Source organism: Chiloscyllium plagiosum, unplaced genomic scaffold, assembly GCF_037043375.1.
Source record: "Chiloscyllium plagiosum isolate Xiang-an unplaced genomic scaffold, Cpla_swu_hap1 HiC_scaffold_2, whole genome shotgun sequence".
Taxonomy (NCBI): domain Eukaryota; kingdom Metazoa; phylum Chordata; class Chondrichthyes; order Orectolobiformes; family Hemiscylliidae; genus Chiloscyllium; species Chiloscyllium plagiosum.
Genome location: NW_028270140.1, coordinates 148489202 through 148512905, shown reverse-complemented (window position 1 = coordinate 148512905; position 23704 = coordinate 148489202). Strand labels below are relative to the sequence as shown.

At 41.5% G+C, this 23704-nt stretch overlaps 1 protein-coding gene and 1 long non-coding RNA gene across 5 annotated transcripts in view; one reads left to right on the top strand and one right to left on the bottom strand.

Annotated features, from left to right (window-relative positions):
- Positions 1-23704, bottom strand: part of LOC122556801 (uncharacterized) — a 182113-nt gene that overhangs the window by 35157 nt on the left and 123252 nt on the right. The gene's annotated exons all lie outside the window — the stretch shown is intronic.
- sh3bp2 (SH3-domain binding protein 2) overlaps positions 1-23704 on the top strand; it is a 131782-nt gene that overhangs the window by 77351 nt on the left and 30727 nt on the right. For all 4 annotated transcript variants that reach the window (XM_043703980.2, XM_043703988.2, XM_043703976.2 and 1 more), the window contains 3 exons: positions 8344-8414; positions 15367-15452; positions 21323-21412. In XM_043703980.2, coding sequence (XP_043559915.2) covers positions 8344-8414; positions 15367-15452; positions 21323-21412 — 247 coding nt within the window. The remainder of the gene's footprint in view (positions 1-8343; positions 8415-15366; positions 15453-21322; positions 21413-23704) is intronic.

The following is a 23704-nucleotide window of genomic DNA, read 5'->3' as shown; positions in this document are numbered from 1 at the left end:
TCCCACGCCAGGGAAAAGACTGTCTATTTATTCTATCCATGCCTCTTATGATTTTATAAACCTCAACCTCCAGGGAAAGTAACCCCAGCCTATTCAACCTTTCCCTATAGCTCAAATCCTCCAACCCTGGCAACATCATTATTAATCTTCTCTGAAAACCTTCCAAGTTTTACAACATCTTTCCAATAGGAAGGAGACCAGAATTGCATGCAATATTCCAAAAGTGGCCGAACCAATGTCCTGTACAGCTGCAACATGACCTTCCAACTCCTGTACTCAATACTCTGGCCAATAAAGGAAAGCATATCAAATGCCTTCTTCACTATCCAATCTACCTGCAACTCTACTTTCAAGGAGCTATGAACTTGCACTCCAAGGTCTCTATGTTCAGCAACACTCCCCATGACCTTACCATTAAGTGTATAGGTCCTGTTCTGATTTGCTTTTCCAAAATGCAGCACCTCACATTTAACTAAATTAAACTCTATTTGACACTCCTCGGCCCATTGGCCCATCTGATCAAGATCATGTTGTACTCTGTGGTAGCCTTCTTCGCTGTCCACTACGCCTCCAATTTGGTGTCACCTGCAAATTACTAACTGTACCTCTTATGCTCACATCCAAATCATTTATATAAATGACAAAAGGTAGTGCACCTAGCACTGATCCTTGTGGCACTCCACGGGTCACAGGCCTCCAGTCTGAAAAATGACCCTTCACCACAACCCTCTGTTTTCTACTTTTGAGCCAGTCCTGTATCCAAATGGCTAGTTCTCTCTGTAGTCCATGAGATCTAACCTTGCTAACCAGTCTCCCATGAGGAATCTTGTTGAATGTCTTACTGAAATTCATATAGATCACGTCAACTGCAGTACCCTCATCAATCCTCTTCGTGACTTTTTCAAAAAACTCATTCAAGTTCGTGAGACATGATTTCCCCTCGTACAAAGTCATGTTGACTATCCCTAATCAGACCTTGCCTTTCCAAATACATGTACATCCTGTCCCTCAGGATTCCCTCCAACAACTTATCCACCACTTACATCAGGCTCACTGGTCTATAGTTCCCTGGCTTTTCCTTTCCACCCTTCTTAAATAGTGGTACCATGTTAGCCAACTCCAGTCTTCCGGCACCTCACCTATGACTATCGATGATGCAAATCTCTCAGCAAGGGGCCCAGCAATACTTCCCTAGCTTCCCATAGAGCTCTAGGGTACACCTGGTCAGGTCCTTGTGATGTATCCACTTGTATGTGATTCAAGACATGCAGCAATTCCTCCTCTGTAATATGGGTATTTTTCAAGATGTCACCATCTAGTTCCCTACATTCTATAACTTCCATGTGCTTCTCCACAGTAAACACTAATGGAAAATACTTGTTTGGTATCTCCCCCATCTCCTGCAGCTCCACACACAGGCTGCCTTGCTGATCTTTGAGGGGCCCTATTTTCTCCCTAGTTACCGTTTTGTCCTTAATGTATTTATAAAAGCCTTTTGGATTCTCTTCACCTTATTTGCCAAAGCTATCTCATGTCCCTTTTTTGCCCTCCTAATTTCCCTCTTAAGTATATTCCTACTGCCTTGATACTCTTCTAAGGAATTCCTGTCTATACCTGACATATGCTTCCTTCTTTTTAACCAAACCCTCAATTTCTCTAGTCATCCAGCATTCCCTACACCTACCTGCCTTCCCTTTCACCCGAACAGGAATATACTGTCTCAGGACTGTCATTTTCTCATTTCTGAAAGTTTCCCATTTTCCAGCTGTCTCTTTACCATCTGCCTCCAATCAGCTTTTGAAACTTTTTGCCTAATACTGTCAAAATTAGCTTTCCTTCAATTTAGAACTTCAACTTTTAGATCTGGTCTATCCTTTACCATCACTATTTTAAATCTGATAGAATTATCACCTTGCTATAGGAAGGATGTTATTAAACTGAAAAGAGTGCAGAAGAAATTTACAAGGATGTTGCCAGGACTTCACAGTCTGAGTTATATGGAGAGGTTGGACAAGCTAGGACGTTTTTCTTTATAGAGTGTAGGAGACTGAAAGGGGATCTTATAAAAGTGTATAAGATCATGACAGGCATGGATAGGGTGAATGCGCTCAGTGTTTTCCCAGGGTTGGAGATTCAAGGATTACAGGGCATCAGTTTAAGGTTAGAGGAGAAAGAATAACAGGGAACCTGAGGGGCAACTTTTTTACACAAAGGGTGGGACACATATGGAACGAGCTGCCAGTGGAAGTGGTTCAGGAGGATGCATTAACAACATTTAAAAGGCATTTGGACAAATACATGGATAGGAAAGGTTTAGAAGGATATGGGCCAAGTGCAGGAAAATGGGATTAGTGTGGAAGGACATTTTGGACGTCATGGACCAGTTTGGACCAAAGGATTTGTCTTCGTGCTGTAGGACTCTATGACTCTATATTGCAGATGTGTAGGGAGGTTGTTTTGACCAAGAATCAAAGTTAATCCAATTGGCTTTCAAACTGTCATGGGATAGTGGTGTGCAATGAAAATAGAGATGTCAGATGGCATGTAGTGGAAACAGAGGGCAGGGAGCATTTATAATCATGAGGTGATTTTACTGGAGAGAAAGTGTGTTGTACATTGTCACTGCACTAGAAACCCAGAAACCCAGCACTACTGCACTGAGGACATGGGTTTAAAACCCACCAGGGCAGATGGTGAAATCTGAATTCAATTAAAAACAAAGCTGGTCTAATGGTGTGTAAAAACCCGTTTGGTTCACTAATGTCCTTAGGAAAGGACATCTGCTGACCTTTACTGGTCTGACCTACATGAGACCCAGAACAACAGCAATGTGGTTGATTCTTAACTACCTTCTGAAATGGTCCAATTTGTTGGTATCAAGTTCTGTTAGTAGGATGTTAAATATCTAGCAACTGAAAGTAACAAGGCAAACTAATTATTTGATTGTATTCAAATATATATAAAGAAGGGTCAGAGGGCTTCTGTAGCACAGTGCTAGTATCCCTACGTCTGATCTAGGAGGCCTGGGTTCAAGTCCCACCTTCTTCAAATATCTATTACAGAGTTTCATGCAGGATGTGGCTGAGGTGTGGCGGGTTGAAATAAAATTCTTAACTAGGAACTGTATGCTTGGATTTTGTCTCAAATCATTTAACATTTGGTGAATAACACTTGGTTCAAGGGCAATTAGGGATGGACAAAAAATTGCCAGCAACACTACAACCCATGAAAAATTTTTTTAAAACCTTGAAGTTAGCAAGTTTAACAATCCCTGCCTATGTAAGTGTTCAGTGAAGTTTTCCCATGAGAAGTAGAGTCGATTTGGCTCTTCTTGCATTCTAGCTTAATTTCAGATCTATCTGGATAATTTACGGTAATGCCAGTTGGTTTCCTGCTTTTTTTTTCATTATTGAGTAATAATATTATTTTCATTCTTGAGTAATCTCTGCGACTGTGAATCTGGTCTGACCAGTTTGAGTCAGCAGTAGGTTGTCACAGCAAAACGTGGCTGAAGACTAGAGGTTATGGAATTGTTAAAGTGCCCAAGCCATCAATGGGGTATTGGACCTGAAAGTCTGAAAGGCAGCTTACCCTAGATCTCTATCGTGTGACACCACTGCCATCCCTAAAAACTCTTGTTTATATTTGAAATGAGGATAAAATCAAATTTGGCTGTGATAGCCCATGCATGAACAGCCAACCAGCACTCATTTGCTCAGGTAAGTATATGTCTGCTATAGGGGAATGGGCAAAATCTGTAATATTGAATTATTGTCTTCAGTAAAGGATGAATTGAGAAAAAAAAATGTGGGTAACAAATACTGTTTTAAAATGGAACTAACCATTCACAAATAGAACAAAAGGTCTCCAGACTTGGTGATATTGGTTTTCAATGAAACAATGAATGTTTATCTATCCTTGAATAAAATTGTATTCATTTTATACATTGAAAGAAAGAAAAGACATCTAGCCAAAAAATGTGCAGGATGATTATAGACAGTGGGACTTCCCATTACTTTAAATTTGAAAAACAGGTTCAATATTGTTATGTTGATATTAGAACAATTAGAATTTTTTTATTAAACTCTATATTTCAGTAACCTTCTTATTTGTGGAATTCTTATCGTGAGCACTGTTGTGGTTAAGATCAGTTAGTTCAGAACAGACAGAATGTCCCGAGTTTGGCACATTGATGTGTACGGCTCAGCATTCTTTCTGAATAGATCCAAAAGTTACAACAAGCAAAACCAGAAAGTTCTGCAAATAACGCAACATAGATCTCAACCAAACCTTGGTCTGTCTTTAACCTACTGTTTCCCAAATGTTTTCCTATTGTGACCCCAATTTGTTTTAAATTCATTCATGAGATGTGGGCTTTGTGGTTGGGCCAGTATTTATTGCCCATCCCTAGTTGCCCCTGAGAAAGTGGTTGTGGTGGCATCCTGCACTTTGAACCATTGCAGTATTTGGGGACTGGGGACTGGGGACATTGACAGCGCTGTTAGGGAGGGAGTCCCAGAGTTTGAATCAGTGATCCTGAAGGAACAGCAATATATTTTCAAGTCAGGATGGTGAGTGGCTTGAAGGGGAACTTGCAGGTGGTGGTGTTCCAATGTATCTGCTGCCTTTGTTCTTCTAGATGGTAGTGGTCATTGGAAGGTGCTGTCTCAGGAGTCTTGATAAATTTCTGAGGGTAGGGTCCTGTTACAGTAAAGTTATAGCTGCTATGGGTGGCACGGTGGCTCAGTGGTTAGCATTGCTGCCTCATAGTGCCAAGGACCTGGGTTCGATTCCAGCGTTGGGCAACTGTCTGTGTAAGGTTGCACATTCTCCCTGTGTCTGTGAGGGTTTCCTTACACAATCCAAAGATGTGCAGGTCATGTGAATTGGCCATACTAAATTGCCCATAATGTTAGGTGCATTAGTCAGGGGTAAAATATAGGGTAGGGGAATGTGTCTGGGTGTGTTACTCTTAGGAGGGTTGGTGTGGATTTGTTAGGCCAAAAGGCCTGTTTCCATACTGTAGAGAATCTAATCTTATAATTTTGTCAGAGATGCAGAGCAGTCATCTCAGAGGTTGGGATCCCGAAGTTTCAGCTAATTAATTTTGTGCTCCAAAGGACTGATGTAACCTATGCTGTGCCTTCCTTGGGAGTGAGATAGGGTAGAGTGAGCTTCACTTTGTACCTAACGTATCCTGTACCCACATTATGTGTGTTTGATGGAGCAGATATGTGGTCAGTGCTCATCTCAGGATCAAATATGACAAGGTTGGGTACTGCTTCTGACAGTTACCAGGGAGAAACGTGGAGCCAGGGATCAGAGAATATAGGGAACAAAAAGTTTAGTTCTCACAACATTTAATGAGGGAAATTCAAATAATTAACTAATCTGACATCGCCAGTAGTGAGAAAGAGAGAGTCAAGAAGTGTGGCACTGGAAAAGCACAGCTGGTCAGGCAGCATCCGAGGAGGAGAAGAGTCGATGTTTCAAACATGAGCTCTTCATCAGGAATGTGGAGAGGGCCAAGGGGTCTGAGAGAAAAATGTGGGGCTGGGGGGAAGATAGTTGGGAATGTGATAGGTAGATGAAGGTAGGGGTGAAGGTGATAGGTCAGAGTGGAGGGTGGAGCAGATAGGTGGGAAGGAAGATGGACAGGTAGGACAGTTCAAGAGGGTGGTACTGAGTTGGAGGGTTGGATCTGGGATAAGGTGAGGGGAGGGGAAATGAGGAAACTGGTGAAATCGACATTGATCCTGTGTGATTGGAGGGTCCCAAGGCGGAAGATGAAGTATTCTTCCTCCAAGCATCTGGTGGCTAGAATTTGCCAGTGAAGGAGGCCCAGGACTTGTATGTCCTTGGTTGAGTGGGAAAGGGAGTTGAAGTGTTCAGCCACAGGCTGCACCTCCACACATGTCATCTGCTGTGTCTGTTGCTCTCGATGTGGTCTCCTCCACATTAGGGAGACAGGACGCCAACTTGTGGAACATTTCAGAAAACATCTCCGGGACACACGCACTAAACAACCCCACCAGCCCGTGTCTGAACACTCCAACTCCCCCTCCCACTCTGCCAAGACCATACAAGTCCTGGGCCTCATCCACCGCCAAATTTTAGCCACCTGAAGCCTGGAGGAAAAACGCTTCACTTTCTACCTTGGGACCCTCCAACCACATGGGATCAATGTCAGTTTCACCAGTTTCCTCGTCTCCTGTCCATCCACCCTTATCCCAGTTCCAACCCTCCAACTCGGTACCGTCCTCTTGAACTATCCTACCTGTCCATCTTCCTTTCCACCGATCTGTTCCACCCTCCACTCTGACCTATCACCATCGCTTCCACCTTTCCTACTTATCACATTCCCAGCTAACTTCCTCCCAGCCCCACCCTCCCTCTCATGTATCTCTCAGCCCCTTGAGGCCCCCCCCACATTCCTCATGAAGAGCTTATGCTCGAAACATTGATTCTCCTGCTCCTTGGATGCTGCCTAACTGACTGTACTTTCCAGCACCACTCTTTTTGACTTTGGTCACAAGCATCTGCAGTCCTCATTTTCTCCTAATTTTATTGGGGTCTCAAGCTAACCACTTAAGTACAATGTAGATAGTACTGGGAGTAGATTAGCGCCAAGGCAGACTAGTTGGAAGGTTTGAAACAAAAACAGAAATACCTGGAGTAACTCAGCAGGTCTGGCAACATCTGTGGAGACAAAGCCAGAGTTAATATCCAGTGACCCTTCTTCAAAACTCTCACCCCCTCCTTCAACTCCCCCCATGCCTCCATGATTGTACTTGAGGTGTCATGTGGAGACAAAAATAAATTCTAACAATGTAATATGGCACTAAAGCCTATAAACTTTATAGTGAAACAACTCTTGAACCAAAAAAGAATTTCAATGCTTTTAACTCCCAACTGACTCCTCAACACAGCCGTGTTGATGCTGCACAAATAGATGCTAACGTTTCCTCTAACTTACGCCTATCAATTAAAGCAGTCCAGTAAGATTTTTTTCTCTCTCTCTTTTGGTGACAGTTGCTATCTTATTTTAAGGTTAAAGACCAGAGGACTTGAAAAATATCAGGTCATGACAAGCAAACAAACCATATTTGCCTTTCAGAGAGTTTACATCTACTCCATCAATTTGTGACTCCCATATAAGGCTTTTGTACCCGCCAAAACGTGCTATATTTCAATTTTGAACCAATTTTAAATGGATAACATTTGAGATTGTTCCTCTGTGCATCCTCCCCATCCCTAAACTTTATTTCCTTTCTCCAATCAGGGAAAATGATTTTCGCTGTCAATGGGAGTGGGTTTTATGAATCCAAGTATCAACCATCATCTTAAAATGCTCTGCGGAGTCTTCCTGACCCCACTGAACTCCTGCCCTTATCTTAGCATAGAGTACTTCCTATGTAAGATAGAGAACAGAGTTTTCTCTGATATGTACAGTGCTTCATAGTCATTGATTGTATTAATACTTAAGTCACAAAGAGAAAATGCTTGGAATTAAGGATGGATGAGGGCTAACTAAACTTCTTGAACTAATCAGAAATGAAAAATCAAATTCAAAATATCATATAAATTTCCTGTTAAGAAGGGTCTCTTACGAATTCAGCTCCTTTGTTGATTGATTCTTTTGATTATTTTCTCTTTAGTCCTTTTGCTGGGTGAACTGTTCCAAACTTTTGTGATTCTGTGGTTAGTTAGTGTCCAATAATTTAAAACAAAAGAAGGTGGTAGAGATTGGATAAAGTTCCTGCTCCTGACCGTTGTGACTTGTGAATCTAATCAATAACCCCACTGGAAGTACAAATGCATGAAGGTGACAATTGGGAACAGGAATGTGCTTGACTGCAATACTTCTTTCCATATGAAAGGAAATCAGCCACTCTCTCAAACAGCATGCTTGCAATTGACTAGATGGTCTTATTCTGTGCTGTGTGATGAATAAAGCAGCTGTAGGTTAGAGAGAATGTTGATGTGCACTATCAAGTTTTGGAGATTCAACATTCCAGAAAAGGTCATTTGGAGTTTCTTAGCTTCATTTCATTCTTTCCCAATTAAGACCCTTGTTTGGATTGGAAGTGTGGAATAGGAGAAGAGCTGGAAAAAAGGTCACAGTTTCCAGTTTTCACTCCAGAATGATGAAATGGTCAACAGTACGAGAATTTTAAGAATTGTGACAATACAGATTGCATCTAATACAACAACTGAATGATCACGACTGTGAAGGCTTGGGGGCCTTCCTTATCCTTTGTTCCCATACTTCCATGGTGAATTAATGCTGAAAAGACACAGATGGAACGTGGTCTGATAATTTCTTATTGCTCTTTCTTTCAGAAATGGATGATGGGTTTGCGAAAAGAAATTGATCGTTATCATGAGAAGGCAGACATGCAAGGAAATCTGAGGTATCCACTGAAAACTTTCAACGATAGAATAAGGAAAAGTTAATTTTTCTATTGTCACACACATTTCTTAATTACAGTAGAACCTCGATTATCTGAACGAGACTGGCAGGGAGTATTTTGTTTGATCGTAATTTATGAGTGCCGGTTATCCAAACATTTCTCGGTTATCTGGCAACACACGCCATAATGTTGTTTAACAGATAACTGATCTATTGTAAACAAGTGATAATTTGAGTGCCATTTATCGAACATTACTTGGTTATATAGCAAGGCACACCATAATGTCATTTAACTGATAACTGAATGCTGAGTTGCTTAATGCTGTTTTTATGGGACCTTGAGATCTTGTTCGGATAATCCGAAATTCGGATAATTGATGTTTGGATAATCGAGGTTGTACTGTGTTTTCTATTTTTACAAACATTTACTTAGTTCTTGTTTAATGCCTTCTTTCAGTTATTTCATTGTCATAAGTGAGTTTTCAATATCTAATATATTCAGTCATTCAGCCTGGGAAACATTGAGGAACGTCTTAGTTATCCTCATTGTGTCTGGGTTTGTGTGGCATAATTCCAGCCTTGTTCTTTCCCATACTGTCATATCACCAAGAGGAATAACCTGTTGATGAATACAGCTTATATTCAAGCCTGTAGAAGAGCCATTTGTGTGCAGCACCCTGAAGGGAACTGGTGTCCATTGCACAGTATCTATCGAGGCAATACCTTAAAGGCAGAAGGAAGAAACATTAAATGAGAAAAGTCAAAAAGAAGAAGAAAACTTTTATTCCAAAAGAAATTGAGCTCTTGAGTTGTTGTGATAATTAGTTAAAAATCACACAAAACCAGGTTATAATCCCAACAGGTTTAATTGGAAGCACTAGCTTTCGGAGTGCTGCTCCTTCATCAGGTGATTGTAGTGTCCACAGCTACCTGATGAAGGAGCAGCCACTCTGAGAGCTGGTGGACTATAACCTGGTGTTGTGTGATTTTTAACTTTGTACACTCCAGTCCAACACCGGCATCTCCAAATTGTGATAAATTCAAGGCTTCTTGAGTGAGAAGGAGAAGGGACTGCCTGTGTCTTGTACAAAGCACATTTCATGATTTTAGGATCATCCAAATTGCTTTTTAGACAAAATATAAATCCAAACAAATCTGGAATTTAAGGTGTAATAATGACCATGAAATCATTCTCATAAAAACACATCTGGTTATTCATATCCTTTTCGGAGGAAATCTACCATCCTTGCCTGGTCTGGTGAAATGTGACTCCAAATACACATCAATGCAATTCAGAAGAGATTCAATAGATTAATTCCAGAGGCGAGGGGTTTGTCTTATGAAGAGAGATTATGCAGTTTACACATATGTTGTCTGGAGCTTAGAAGAATGAGGGGAGATTTAATAGAGATGCTAAGGGATTTTGATAGAACAAGTGTAGAAAGGGTGTTTCTGCGTAAGTGGAATTCTAGAATGAGAGATCATAGTTTAGGATAAGGGGTAGCAGATTTAAAACACAGATGACAAGAAATTACTCTGTAAAAAGGTCATGAATGCTTGAAATCACTATCCCAATGTGAACTCACGCTGGGACATTTAGTAAATTTAAGAAGGAGATGGACAGGTTTTTAATGAGTAATGGGTTAAAGGATTATGGAGAGAGGTAGGAAAGTAGAGTTGAGGCTGAGATGAGATCACCCATGATTATATGAAATGGTAGAGCTGCCTCAAGGGACTGAATTGTCTTCTCTAGCTCCTTTTAATTTTGTTTTTTAAGTAAAGGAATGAAACTGGACAAACCACTTGGCACCAGTCAAAACTCATGAATCAACAATAGCAAAGCCAGCTGTGTCAGCCCTGTGAAGCCCTCCTTACTATCATCTGCAGGCAAGTGCTAAAACTGGCAAAGCTGTCTCACAGACTAATCAAGTAATAGCTTGACAGTTATAATCACAAAAGTCATACTTCCAGACACCACCCCAGAGTATGTTCTGTTCCAGTGGCAGGACAGACCCAGCAGAACACAGTTGTGGGGGAAATTGATGAGGGGTTGCCCAGGTGTCCTCAACATTGACAATGGACCCCATAAAGTCTTATTATATCAGGCCAAGCATGGGTAAGGGAACCTCAAGAACAGGCTGGGCTGTTTTCCCTGGAGCGTCGGAGGCTGAGGGGTGACCTTATAGAGGTTTACAAAGTTATGAGGGGCATGAATAGGGTAAATAGGCAAAGTCTTTTTCTGGGGTTGGGGAGTCCAGAACTAGAGGGTGTAGGTTTAGGATGAGAGGGGAAAGATATAAAAGAGACCTAAGGGGCAACTTTTTCACGCAGAGGGTGGTATGTGTATGGAATGAGCTGCCAGAGGATGTGGTGGAGGCTGGTACAAATTGCAGCATTTGGATGAGTATATGAATAGGAAGGGTTTGGAGGGATATGGGCCGGGTGCTTGTGGGTGGGACTAGATTGGGTTGGGAAATCTGGTTGGCATGGACAGGTTGGACCGAAGGGTCTGTTTCAATGCTGTGCATTTCTATGACTCTATGAATGCTGGAGAAAGTCATTAGGTCTGCCAGAATCTGTGGAGAGTTTCCTTTGTTCATTCATGGGATGTGGATATCTCTGGCTGGACCAGCATTTATTGCCCATCCCTAATTACCCAGAGGGCAGTAAGAGTCAACCACATTCCTTTGGAGATAGAGTCACATGTAGGTCAAACTAAGGAAGGAAGGCAGATTCCCTTCTCTAAAGTACATTAGTGAACCAGATGGGTTTTTCTGACAATCAGCATTGGTTTCATCTTATTTCAATTTTGTTTCCTGATTCTTATTGAATTAAAATTCCGCTATCTGTCATACATCAAACCAGCCCTGTTTGTGGAATGAACAGCACCGATAGTAAAGCCTGACCGGTCAGTTGCCTTTCTGGAGATTTTAAACAAATCGTAAACCGCTTTTGCAGCTGGATAAATACCCAGTCCCTCGCATAGAGAATATAAACACAAAGCTAGAGTGGGGCTGTCCTCCATGAAGTTGAACATGAGCCATGCAATTCATTGAAGTATGCAACAGTTTAAGAGTTCGTACCACCATACAAGACAGCCATTTGGAGGTATCGTCAGCCTGTGCAATGTTTCAGCAGATGATGGGGAAAATTTTACAAGGTCTACCCTAGATCGCCATTTATCGAGATGTGCTAATAACCAGGAACACTAATAAGGAGCATGTAGAGAACTCGGACATTGTGATGGGATACTGGCATTTGTGGAGTTATTTCTGTTATGGCTCATCAATCTGAGAAAGAACACCTTATCCTCACTCACTGTTTCCTGCCCATATCCGATTCTCTACCCATGCTAATACAATACTTCTAACACCATGGGTTCTTATCTTCTGACTTAACCTTTTGTGAGGTACCTTGAGGAACGCCTTCTGGAAGTCCAAATACAACACATCTACTGGTTCCCTGTATCCACTTTGGTTGAGACTTCCTCACAAAACTCTCATTACTTAAGTCAGATGTGATCTCCCTTTCATGAAGCCATGCTGACTCAGCTTAATTAGATTATGATTTTCCAATTGCTATTGCTTCCATAATTATTGATTCCAACTGGTTTGTGCAGGTGTTATAAGCTGCCTTCTTGAACTGCTGCAATCTATTTGCTGAAGGTAGAGCCAAATGCCAATGGAAGGAATTCCAGGATTTGACCTGGTGCCGCTAAAGGAAAGGCAATGTTTTTTCAAGTTATAATGGCAAGTGCCTTGGTAGGGAACTTACAGATGGTGGTATTGCCATGTAGCTACCACCCTTGTCCTTACAGAGAGAAGTGGTTGTTGGCTTGGAAAGTGATGTCTAAGAACCATGGTGAATTTCTGCAGTGCATCTGGTAGATGGTACGCACTGCCACTACTGAGTATTGGTGGTGGAGGGAGAGAATGCTTTTGGATGTTGTGCCAATCAAATGTGCTGCTCTGTCCTTTGTGTTATCGAGCTTCTTGAGTGTTGTTGGAGTTACATTCGTCTAGGCAGTGTGCTTCATCATTTTCCTGACTTACACCTTGTAAATGATGGACAGACTTTGGGAGTCAGGAGGTGAGTTACCTGCTGCAGGATTCCTAGCCTCTGATCTGCTCTTGTAATGTGATGGCTAATCCAGTTCAATTTCGCATCAGTGGTAACCCCCAGGATGTTAATGGTGCGGATTCATCAATTGTAAGACCATTGAATATCAAGGGGAGATGGTTAAATTCTCTCTTGTTATGGTCTTTGCCTGACACGGTGTGACATGAGCATTACCTGCCAATTGTCAGCCCAACAATGGATATTGTCCAGGTATCTTTGTCATTCTGACATAGACCATTTCAGTATCAGAGGAGTTGTAATTTGTCTGAATATGGTGCAATTATCAGCAAACACCTCCACTTCTGACCATACAATGGAGAGAAAATTATCGGTGAAACAACCGGAAATGGTTGGGTTAGGACACTTCACATGTGTGAAGAGAGAAACAGAGTTAATGTTTCAAGTGCAGTGGAAAATGATGGTTTTTATTCTGTTGATAAAGGGTAAGGAGGGGCAAGTGAAACAGATGGGGAATGCTTAGAGCAAAGGGAATGCTGGTAGATGAATTATATAGACAAAAAATAACTGCTAATGGTTTTAAATGTAGGTGCTAATATAGAAGATAGATCAGCTCTACTGACAGCAACTCTTTTTAACAAGACACAGATAGGGTTGGAGGAGAGGGGAGAAAAAGGAGTCAAGATATAAAGAAGTAAGGTCAGCAGATCATGACTGGGTGTTGGAGAATTGTCAGTTGAGCTGAGTTGCTGTTGGTAGATCTTTATGTTGGCTTCGGCCTAATGTCAATTCAGCATACAGCCAATTGGAGCTATAACCAATGCAAGAGACTGAACCCCAGGTCAGGGTGCCTGGAACACAGTCAGGATGATTGTGAAGAAGGTGAAAGAAGGAATACTAGTAAATTGGAACTTCTTCATGAAGAGGATTCTCCTGGATTGCTGTATTTTCCAAGCAGCGGATATAATCTGTCTGTAGGATTTTCCCAGCAAGCAGTACTTTGATCTGACCTTCTGAAGCCTGATGCAATGTGAATATCTCCTGAAGGTATTGAGGAGAAAGGAAAGTGAGGGTCCCCTCTCTATCCTGTCTGCAGGTATTGCAAACAATGGGCCTAGCTTTGTTCCTGCAGATGCTCCAACTGATTGGACCATTCTGTATCACCTGTCCCTTGTGGAAAAATTTGGAAAGAATAACACCTTTGACCACAATTCTATCAGGAAGTGGTCAACACATAACATCCTCAAGATCATGGGGGAAGAGGGTGGATCCTGTTTCTGGTTCCCTGAGCAGACTGCCAAAGTCATTTGGCAGAATACCTTATCACCAAAACTTTCGAACAAGCACCAAAACATAGCCTGGCCGGTGGTGAGACGGGCACTCCCCATCAAATTCTTCATGTATGTCCACATGTGTGCCATCCAAGTGGCTGTGGGGGACAGCTGGAATGTGCCTTTGTAAAGAAGGTCTGAAGAGAGATTTAGTGGCTTTTGTCAAAGTTTGACCTGAGCAGCTCCAGACGTGGGATTCTGGGGTCTGTGGGCTCCATCCTGGATGCACACTGAGACTAACAAAGACTGTGTTTGAAAGAACATAAACTTAGTGAAAGATGCTCTTTGATCTGCTGAAAGCATTGTTGGTCTTCCAGTGCAAAGAGATTAGCTCAACTGAGTGTTGCAGACTGGCACATTCTAAAGTCCAGGACTACGTGCTGAGGGATGCACTAAAGCTTGGGGCAGCTGCCACCAAGGGCACAGTGGGGACAGATCGCCATCTGAGGTGGTTTCTGCCAAAGTACAATGGGGATCTTTTCAGTTGTCAGACCTTCTCGCCACCTCAATATATGTAGTTAAAAATCATACAACACCAGGTTGTAGTCCAACAGGTTTAATTGGAAGCACACTAGCTTTCGGAGCGACGCTGATGGACTACAACCTGGTGTTGTGTGATTTTTAACTTTGTACACCCCAGTCCAACACCGGCATCTCCAAATCATTATATATGTAAATAGTGTCCTGCATAAGTAAGAAATGTCATTGGCAGGGAATGTCAGATGTAAGGTTTGATTTCCTTGAATTGCAAAGACCTGTCAGAACTGCTTTAGTATATGTATATGTACATTTTTTTTAATGAATAAAGTATATTTTTGCAATTAAAATAAGACATGCATTAGGCAGATTTATGAGATGAAGGGGTTGATTTATCAAGAATGGCTGAACAGGCTAGTCCTTTTATCATTAGAATTTAGACGAATGAGAGATGGTCTTATTGAAACATACAAGATTCTAAGGATAAATGTTGAGAAGTTGTTTCCACTGGCTGTGAAATTGAAACTAGGGACATAGTTATAGAATATGGGGACATTCATTTAAAATTAAGATACAAAGGAATTTCTCCTCTCAGAATCTATGAATTTTATACCTGAGAGGCCTGTGGAGTTTAGATCACTGAAAGTATTTAAGAAGATAGATTTTTGAAGTAGCAGGACATTGAGGACCTTGAGGAACTGACATAAAAAAGGAGTTGAGGCCTGGGGCACATCAGCCATGACATAATGAAGGGAGGCTTAAAAGGCTAAAATGGCCTTTTCATCCTATTATTTCTGGTTACTTGTTAATTATCTGTGTTGCTAATTGCTGTATTTGTTTTTGAATGACAGCATATGTACCTACAGTGAATTGACAGCAATATTTCAGACTGAAAAAGGTACATTCAAATTTCATAGCTAGGTTCATCTTCATATTTGGAGTGTGAATTTCAAATTTTGAGAGGAACTTGCTATGGAGTATCTGCAGAAATGCTGCGACAGAATAGATCATAGATCTAGATCTAATGGCTGGATTTTAACGACTTGCTTTGCGTGTTCTTCCTTTCAGTGACTATTCTGATGCCGAGAAGTTTTATGGCTCAATAGAGCGTCCAGTGCAGATAAAATACACAGCAAAAGAATCAGAGTCTGGAGGTGAGTGGTTAGCATTTTGCTTTCCTGCTATATTTGCTGTAGTGTTATGGGCAATGATGGGACTTATATTTCATCAGCTAGTGTTAGGACTAATGACATACTATCAACTACGTGGTTCAAATTCCATAAGGCCAGTCCCAATAGCATTGCTCTGATGCGTGCATCTGATGATAAAATGATGATCATCTTCTGTAGCTCTCAGGTGAATGCTGTGTATCTTTCTATCCCTGTCCTGATGAAAGGTGACTTGGTAATGGAAGTTAATCCAACAGAACATCTGAATGTCAGCTATCAAAACCCTGCCAAATCCAATAGTTCCCTGCTGCCTGTAATGGCCCACATGTTGCAATCAGTAATTAAGGGGCAGTAATAGTTGTGGCCTAAAGTATAGATGCACGCAAATATTTAGTAGGCTCGACAGATTGAAACTGGTGTTGACAATAGTGCAATTTAGCGCCATCTGCAGGAAATCTGTGGTGTCTGGGGAACAAAAACGGCAGAGGGAAGTCTGATACACTAGACAGATGGAAATGTTCTCACAAAGTAGGAAGGAAAAGATAGGTTTTACAAATCACCTTCAAGTCAGAAATAAACATTGGAACACAAATATAGATCAATGGGAGAAAAAGTTTTTGATAAACAAAATTATTCAAAGATCTGCAACATTTATGATTCTAAGATCAACATTTAGATGTTCTTCTAAGGGAATGCAACTCCCCATCTGAGTTTTACAGAGCCAGAGAACTTGTTCAGCCAGCAACCATGGTTTCATATTATTAGAAACTCAGCAACTTGTGATTGATTCTCATCTTTTCAATAATGAGAATAGTGTGCAAATAGTTGAGGTTCACAATGCATGTGTAAAGATAATTCTATGTATAAAGATTGGGTCAGTGCCCTCTAAAGGTGTTGTTGACAAAGATCTTTTGGATTTCTGCATTGTACAAATGGCAGTGATTACCGTCAGTTTTACCCAGTGTTGATAGTTAAGTGGTCAGTAAAACACAGATCCTGGCTTAATATTTACTTCAAGATATTCTGCTTTAAAATATCAGCCTTCCAAAATTGTCCTCGACTATGAATTGACAACTAATCTTCAGGACTCTGCTGCAAACATTTCAATGGAGGGGCATGGCATTTTTAACATTTGTTTTAGTACATAACATGAATATTGTTAAAAAGTGGAACATATTACTATACTCTCTCTCAGTTAAGCTTATTCATTATAGAACTATTAAGGTTGATTAGATGATCCTTCACAGGCAACCAACTAAGCAAGCCTGTTCACTTTCCAAATGAGCATGGGTGTATCAAGCAACCATTGGAAGGAATGTGGTAGCAGTTAGAAGTCATACGACAAAATGTCCAACTAGCATATTGCTCTATGAGAAGAGATAATAAATTGACATAGTTTTATGGCTATGCTTTCCAATTCTGGAACTCTGCCTCAACAGCATTGCCTCCAGGACATGGACTGCAGCTGTTCAAGAAGGTGGCTCACCACTAGCTCTCAAGACAATTAGGGATAGGCAATCAGACCGTAAGATATAGGGGCAGAATTATGTCATTCAGTCCATCAAGCCATTTGATCATGGCTCATAAGTTTCTCAATCCCATTCTCCTCCCTTCCCCATAATTTTTGATCCCCTTACTAATCAAGAACTTATTTGACTTAAAGACAAATGACTTGGCCTCAACAGTCTTCTGCAGCAATGAGATCCAAGATGCACCACCCTCTGGCTGAAGAATTGCCTCATCATCCCAGTTCTAAAGGGTTGTCCCTTTGCTCTGAGGCTGTCCCCTCTGTTCCTAATTTCTCCTACAACTGGAAACATTTTCTCCACATCCATTCTATTCAGTGAGAACCGCCAAGATCCTGCTCAACTCATTGAGTAGAGATCCAGAATCTTGAACTGCTCCTCATATGACAAGCCCTAATTCCAGCAATCATTCTCGTAAACCTCCTCTGGAGCTGCTATAAAACTGCACTGTGAGGAGGCTCTTCCCAGACTGTTTCACCATGACACCGATTGCGAGGACACCATTCCCAGACTGCTTCACCGTGGCACCGACTGTGAGGACACCATTCCCAGACTGCTTCACCGTGGCACCGACTGTGAGGACACCATTCCCAGATTGCTTCACCGTGACACTGACTGCGAGGACACCATTCCCAGATTGCTTCACCGTGGCACCGACTGTGAGGACACCATTCCCAGACTGCTTCACCGTGGCACCGACTGTGAGGACACCATTCCCAGATTGCTTCACCGTGACACTGACTGCGAGGACACCATTCCCAGACTGCTTCACCACGACACCGATTGCGAGGACACCATTCCCAGACTGCTTTACCGTGGCACCCACTGCGAGGACACCATTCCCAGATTGCTTCACCGTGGCACCGACTGCGAGGACACCATTCCCAGATTGCTTCACCGTGGCACCGACTGTGAGGACACCATTCCCAGACTGCTTCACCGTGGCACCGACTGTGAGGACACCATTCCCAGATTGCTTCACCGTGGCACCGACTGCGAGGACACCATTCCCAGATTGCTTCACCGTGGCACCCACTGCGAGGACACCATTCCCAGACTGTTACACTGTGATACTGACTGTGAGGACACCATTCTCAGACTGTTACACTGTGATACTGACTGTGAGGACACCATTCTCAGACTGCTTCACCATTACATTGACTGCAAGGGCACCATTCCAGACTGAAAGAACCAAGGATGGTATAAATCAGAAATAAAAACAGAATTTGCTGGATAAGCTCAGCATAACTGATGAAGGGTCACTCAATCTGAAATATTAAGTCTGTTTTCTCTCCAGTGACCTTACCAGCCCTGCTAACATTTTACAGCAATTAATTTTTATTCCCTTCCCAGACTGCTTCACTATGCCATCAACTGTATGGACATTATTCCCAGACTGCTTCACTGTAACTGTGAGAACACCCTTCGCAGAATAATAAATATTATTATCGCCAGTGACGCTTATATCCTATAAAAGAATACATTTTGTTTTAAATCCCTGTTTGAGATATATGCACGATTTTCTGAAATAGTCTCCTTTGACCTTTGTCTTTATTGGTCAGCCATGATGTGGTGGTGCCAGTGTTGGACTGGGGTGAATAAAGTCAGAAGTCACACAACAGGTTTATTTAAAATCACAAACATTTGAAGCACTGCTGCTTCATCAGTTTGCCTGACGAAGGAGCAGTGCTCTGAAAGCTTGTGACATAAACCTGTTGAACCTGTGGGTCTGGGTGGGTTGCTCTTCGGAGGGTCGGTGTGGACTTGTTGGGCTGAAAGGCCTGTTTCCACACTGTAGAGAATCTAAGCTAATCTAATCTATAACCTGGTGTTGTGTGAATTCTGACTTCATTGGCCAGAGCATTGAGTTTAGGAGTTGGGATGTCATGTTGGGGCTTTACAGGACATTAGTTAGGAGAAAGTGAGGACTGCAGATACTGGAGGTCAGAATCAGAATGGAAAAGCACAGCCAGTCAGGCAGCATCCGAGGAGAATCAACATTTCGGGCATAAGCCCTTCAACGGGAATTCGATGTTTTGGACATAAGCCCTTCATCAGAATGATGGGCTTATGCCTGAAACATCGACTCTCCTGCTCCTCGGATGCTGTCTGTCTCCAGAATATTAGTTAGGCCACTTTTGGAATACTACTTTCAATTCTGGTCTCCCTGCTATAGGAAGGATGTTGTGAAACTTGAAAGAGTTCAGGATGTTGCCAAGGTTGTTGGGTTTGAGGAATAGGGAGAAGCTGAATAGACTGGGGCTATTTTCCCTGCAGCATCAGAAGCTGAAGCGTGACCTTATAGAGGTTTATAAAATCATGAGGGGCATACATAGGGTGAATAGACAAGGTCTCTTCCATAGGGTAGGGGAGTCCAAAACTAGAGGGCATAGGTTTAGGATGACGGGGAAAGATTTAAAAGGAACCTAAGGGGCAACTCTTTCACAGAGAGGTGGTGCATATTTGGAATGAGCTGCCAGAGGAAGTGGTGGAGGCTGGTACAATTACAACATTTAAAAGGCATCTGGATGGGTACATGAATAGGAAGGGTTTGGAGGGATATGGACTAAGTGTTGGCAAATGGACTAGATTAATTTAGATATCAGATTGGCATGGATGAGTTGGACTGAAGGGTCTGTTTCCATGTTGTACATCTCTATGACTCTATTATCGTACAGAACAAGAGTAAAGGACATGATAAATGTAGGAAAGTATGCACAAAGCTTTATAAGTAATTGCATTTCCATATCTCAAGTTATGTCTTAACATGACTTTAGTTTAAAACTTTTAATTTTTCATCTAAAGGGTCACCTGCCACTGTGACTAATTGATCATAACCCATACTCAATGAAGGGTTAAGAGATGAGAATCTGGTATTACATGTATGTAAAAGGCTGAGAAGATAGCAGGGAAAAACCTGTGGAGCAAAAGTGTTTCTTTACTGATTTCATTCATTTCATCTCATCACTCATTACATTCCTCACATCCAATAATTGAATTATGCCTGAGCTGCTTTAGATATTAATGTTTGCAGCATCCAAAAACTCTACCTTTCTTGGATGGAGCATACAGTGAACTGAGTTTATATGCTGTAAGGAGGAAGACGAGATTTACTTTGGTCCTTCTTATAGCAAGATTGTAAATAGGCATGAATATATTCTGTGTCAAGATATGGTGCTGGAAAAGTACAGCCGGTCAGGCAGCATCTGAGGAGCAGGAGAGTTAATGTTTCGAGCATAAGGACTTATGCTCGAAACATTAACTGCAGACGCTGGAGATCAGAGTCGAGAGTGTGGTGCTGGAAAAGTGCAGCCGGTCAGGCAGTATCCGAGGAGCAGGATATGGAGCAAATGCTCGAAATGTTGATTCTCCTGCTCCTCGGATACTGCCTGACCGGCTGCACTTTTCCAGCACCACACTCTCGACTCTGATCTCCAGCATCTGCAGTCCTCACTTTCTTCCAGATGAATATATATTCTGTATTGAGTATTTATAGCACTATTGCAGAGTATTATGAGAGTTATCATAAAGCTGGTCCCGTTTTTCCAAAAGCTGTTTCTTTTCTCAAGGATACTGTGTCCTTGGTTTTTTTTCTGAGAGGTTATAAACAGCTCCCAGTTCCAAATAGACTGGTTTGGTTCGGAAATTAAAGCCCTTCTTCAGGAAGGGCTTATGCCCGAAACGTCGATTCTCCTGCTCCTTGGATACTGCCTGACCTGCTGCGCTTTTCCAGCGACACATTTTTCAGCTCTGATCTCCAGCATCTGCAGCTCTCACTTTCTCCTAGATGAGACTTCAGGCCAAAGTGGTCATGTTTTTGAAGTGACCTGTATAATGAAAGGGGAGTAGTCAGCTCTCTAGCTGAGCAGTTCAGTCCAGAACTCATTAGGAGTTCAGCTGGGTGGAAACAGGCTCTCTCTCTCCTTCTGCCCTTCTAACTTCAACCTGTGAACATTTGCTCCATTTCCACTTTTTTTTTAAGGGGGTTGCTTATTGGTACTGTTCTGTTTATTTGGAACAGCATAATCAAGTCTAATGTGGATAGACTGAGTTCTCTGGGGGTTCTTTATTCTGTTCTTTGTGTAATTTTGGAAATAAATCTTTGTGTTTTAAAACCTGGTAATCAATCTAGCAAATTTACTCCAGGTAATTTTCACTATACACTCACCAATACAAATTTCAAAGTTATGGTCTGGGCTGCCTGCTTAAGAATGTTTTGAGTGGTCTGGCTTAGTCCATAACAGAATTCACAGTACCTGAAGGAATTCATATTCCTACGTTTTCTCTTTTGTGTCATGTATTCTTACAGATTTTAATTGTTTTACTCAGATTACGCAGTTGATGATGAGGAGGAGGAAGATGAAGAAGAGGAGGAGGATGACTACCTGAGACCAGATGGACTCTCTGTAGAATCAGAAGGTATTTTTATTTTTACTCCTTTATGAAATGTGGACATTGCTGGTTAGGCCAGAATTCATTGCCCATCCCTATTTGCCCAGAGTCACGCATAGGCCAGACCAGGTAAGGATTGCAGATTTCCTTCCCTAAAGGACATTAGTGAACCAGGTGGGCTTTAATAACAATCAACAATTATGCCCAGGACAGCAAGGTATTGTTTGACTTACTCTATTCCTTTTTTAACTTTTATCACTTACTGAGGTAGGCTGTAGGATATATCCCCAACTCCCCTGGTTTTCAGATTACAATTTCCAAAATAGGCCTACAGCAAAATCCTTTAAACTGAAATCAAGGATAGATTTACTAACAAAACATTCAAAAGGTAGAGGAATAGTTTTGATATTCCTTCCACATAGACATGCATTCTGAGAATTAAGTAAAAGAGGACAGGATAAGAAATGTGTTAAATATTACAAGCTTTGTTCAATCCAGAGGTACTAAAAAAATCAATTCACAAGTTATAACTTTCTGAAGGTCAGTGTCCAATAATAGTTTCCTTTGTGAGCTGGACTCAGTAGCTATCCTTCTTGCAGGCAAAGTATAGTCAACTTTCCATCCGGCAACTTCCAAGACAGAGATGGAGATCTGCTTGCCCCCTACAGGTCAGCAGCAACTGACTTAGAACCCCACAAATGTACACATCAGCAATTCAGTTTCCGGTCATGTGACAAAGACAGGTATTTCAGTACTGATGGTTCATCTCAGTGGGCTAATTGGAAGGTTGTTAAGCTGGCAGTGCAGCTCTGCCTCCCCCAGCTGGTGAAAACATAAATTGTTTTGAGGCTCTCCTTTATCCAAAGCTGGCAGGAAGCAGACAGCTAGTGTCTAACTCCTTTGTGTCGGCTTTAGCTAGAATATCACCAGAATGGAACGGCTTCAAAAGTTTCTGAAAATATGATCCCATGATCATTTTATGAGTCCAATAACTTTGTTCATTTTTAAAGGAAACTGAATTAAACCAAACATTATAGAAAAGAATATTGTATTGTTTGGGATTTCTCTTCATGGCCTCTGGCATGTCAAGTGACATCCTCAAAAAGTTTCAACAAGCTTGTCAAACAAGATTTCCCTTTTGTAAATCTATGTTGACTCTGTCCAATTTTGCTATTTTTTCCGAATGTCCATTAGTTACTCGCTTTATAACACAGGTCATTCTTCTGTAATGCGATGATTACATTCTTGTAAAACCCCAGGCTAGATAAAAATCGTGCAATAAAAATAGCACTTAAAGTGTTGGTGGTGCATGTTCTAAAAGCTAGTGCTTTAGAAACAACATCCTCTATTCGCCAATTGCATTACAGCTAATTTGCATTGATGAAACACGCATTATAGCAGAATGATCTGTAGATTCTAACATTTTCCTTAGTACTGACATCACTCTAACAAGTCTATAGATCTCTACTCTCCTTCCCTTCTTAAATAGTGGAAGCTACCATTCAGCCATCAGGAACCTTTTCCGAATCCTTAGAATTATAGAAGCAAGCTGGTGTAGACTCAGTGGGCCGAAGGGCCTCTTCCATATGGTATGATTCTACGATTCAAGCATGTGCGTCCTGTTCCCCTATTGTACATGTACTCACTATTTGGCTTCTAGTCAAGTAAAATCAGGCTTTAAAATTCTCATCCTTGCTGTTAAATTCCTCTACGACCTCACCCCTTCCAATCTTTGTAATATTCTCCACCTTCACAACCCACAAGATCTCTGTCATCCTCTATTTCTGGCCTCTTATGAATTCCCAAATATAATTACTCCACCATTGGTGGCCACACCTTCAGTTGCACAGATCCCAAGTTCAGGAATACTCTCCCTACATCTTTTTGCCTCTTTCTGATTCACTTTTCTCCTTTAAGACATTCCTGAAAACCTACTATTTTGACCAAGCTTTTGATCATCTGACCTAATGTTTTCCTATACTTCAAAAGTATCCCAAAATGCATTAAGCAATGGCTTTATATTTTGAAGTATGAATAATTTTATTGTATAGCTAAGTTAAAAATCACATAGCATCAGGTTATAGTCCAACAGGTTTACTTGGAAGTACTAGCCTTCGAAAGCCAGTGCCTCTGAATAACTCTGTTGAGCGAAAACCTGGTGTTGTGTGATTTTTAACTTTGTCGACCCCAGTCCAAAACTGGCATCTCCAAATTATATAGCAAATAATGGCTGTTAGATTGTCCCAGCGTTGGTCTTCTAAATGGTGACATTGGATTCTAATCTCCACTGGTTCAGATTTTCACAACAATCAGATGTAC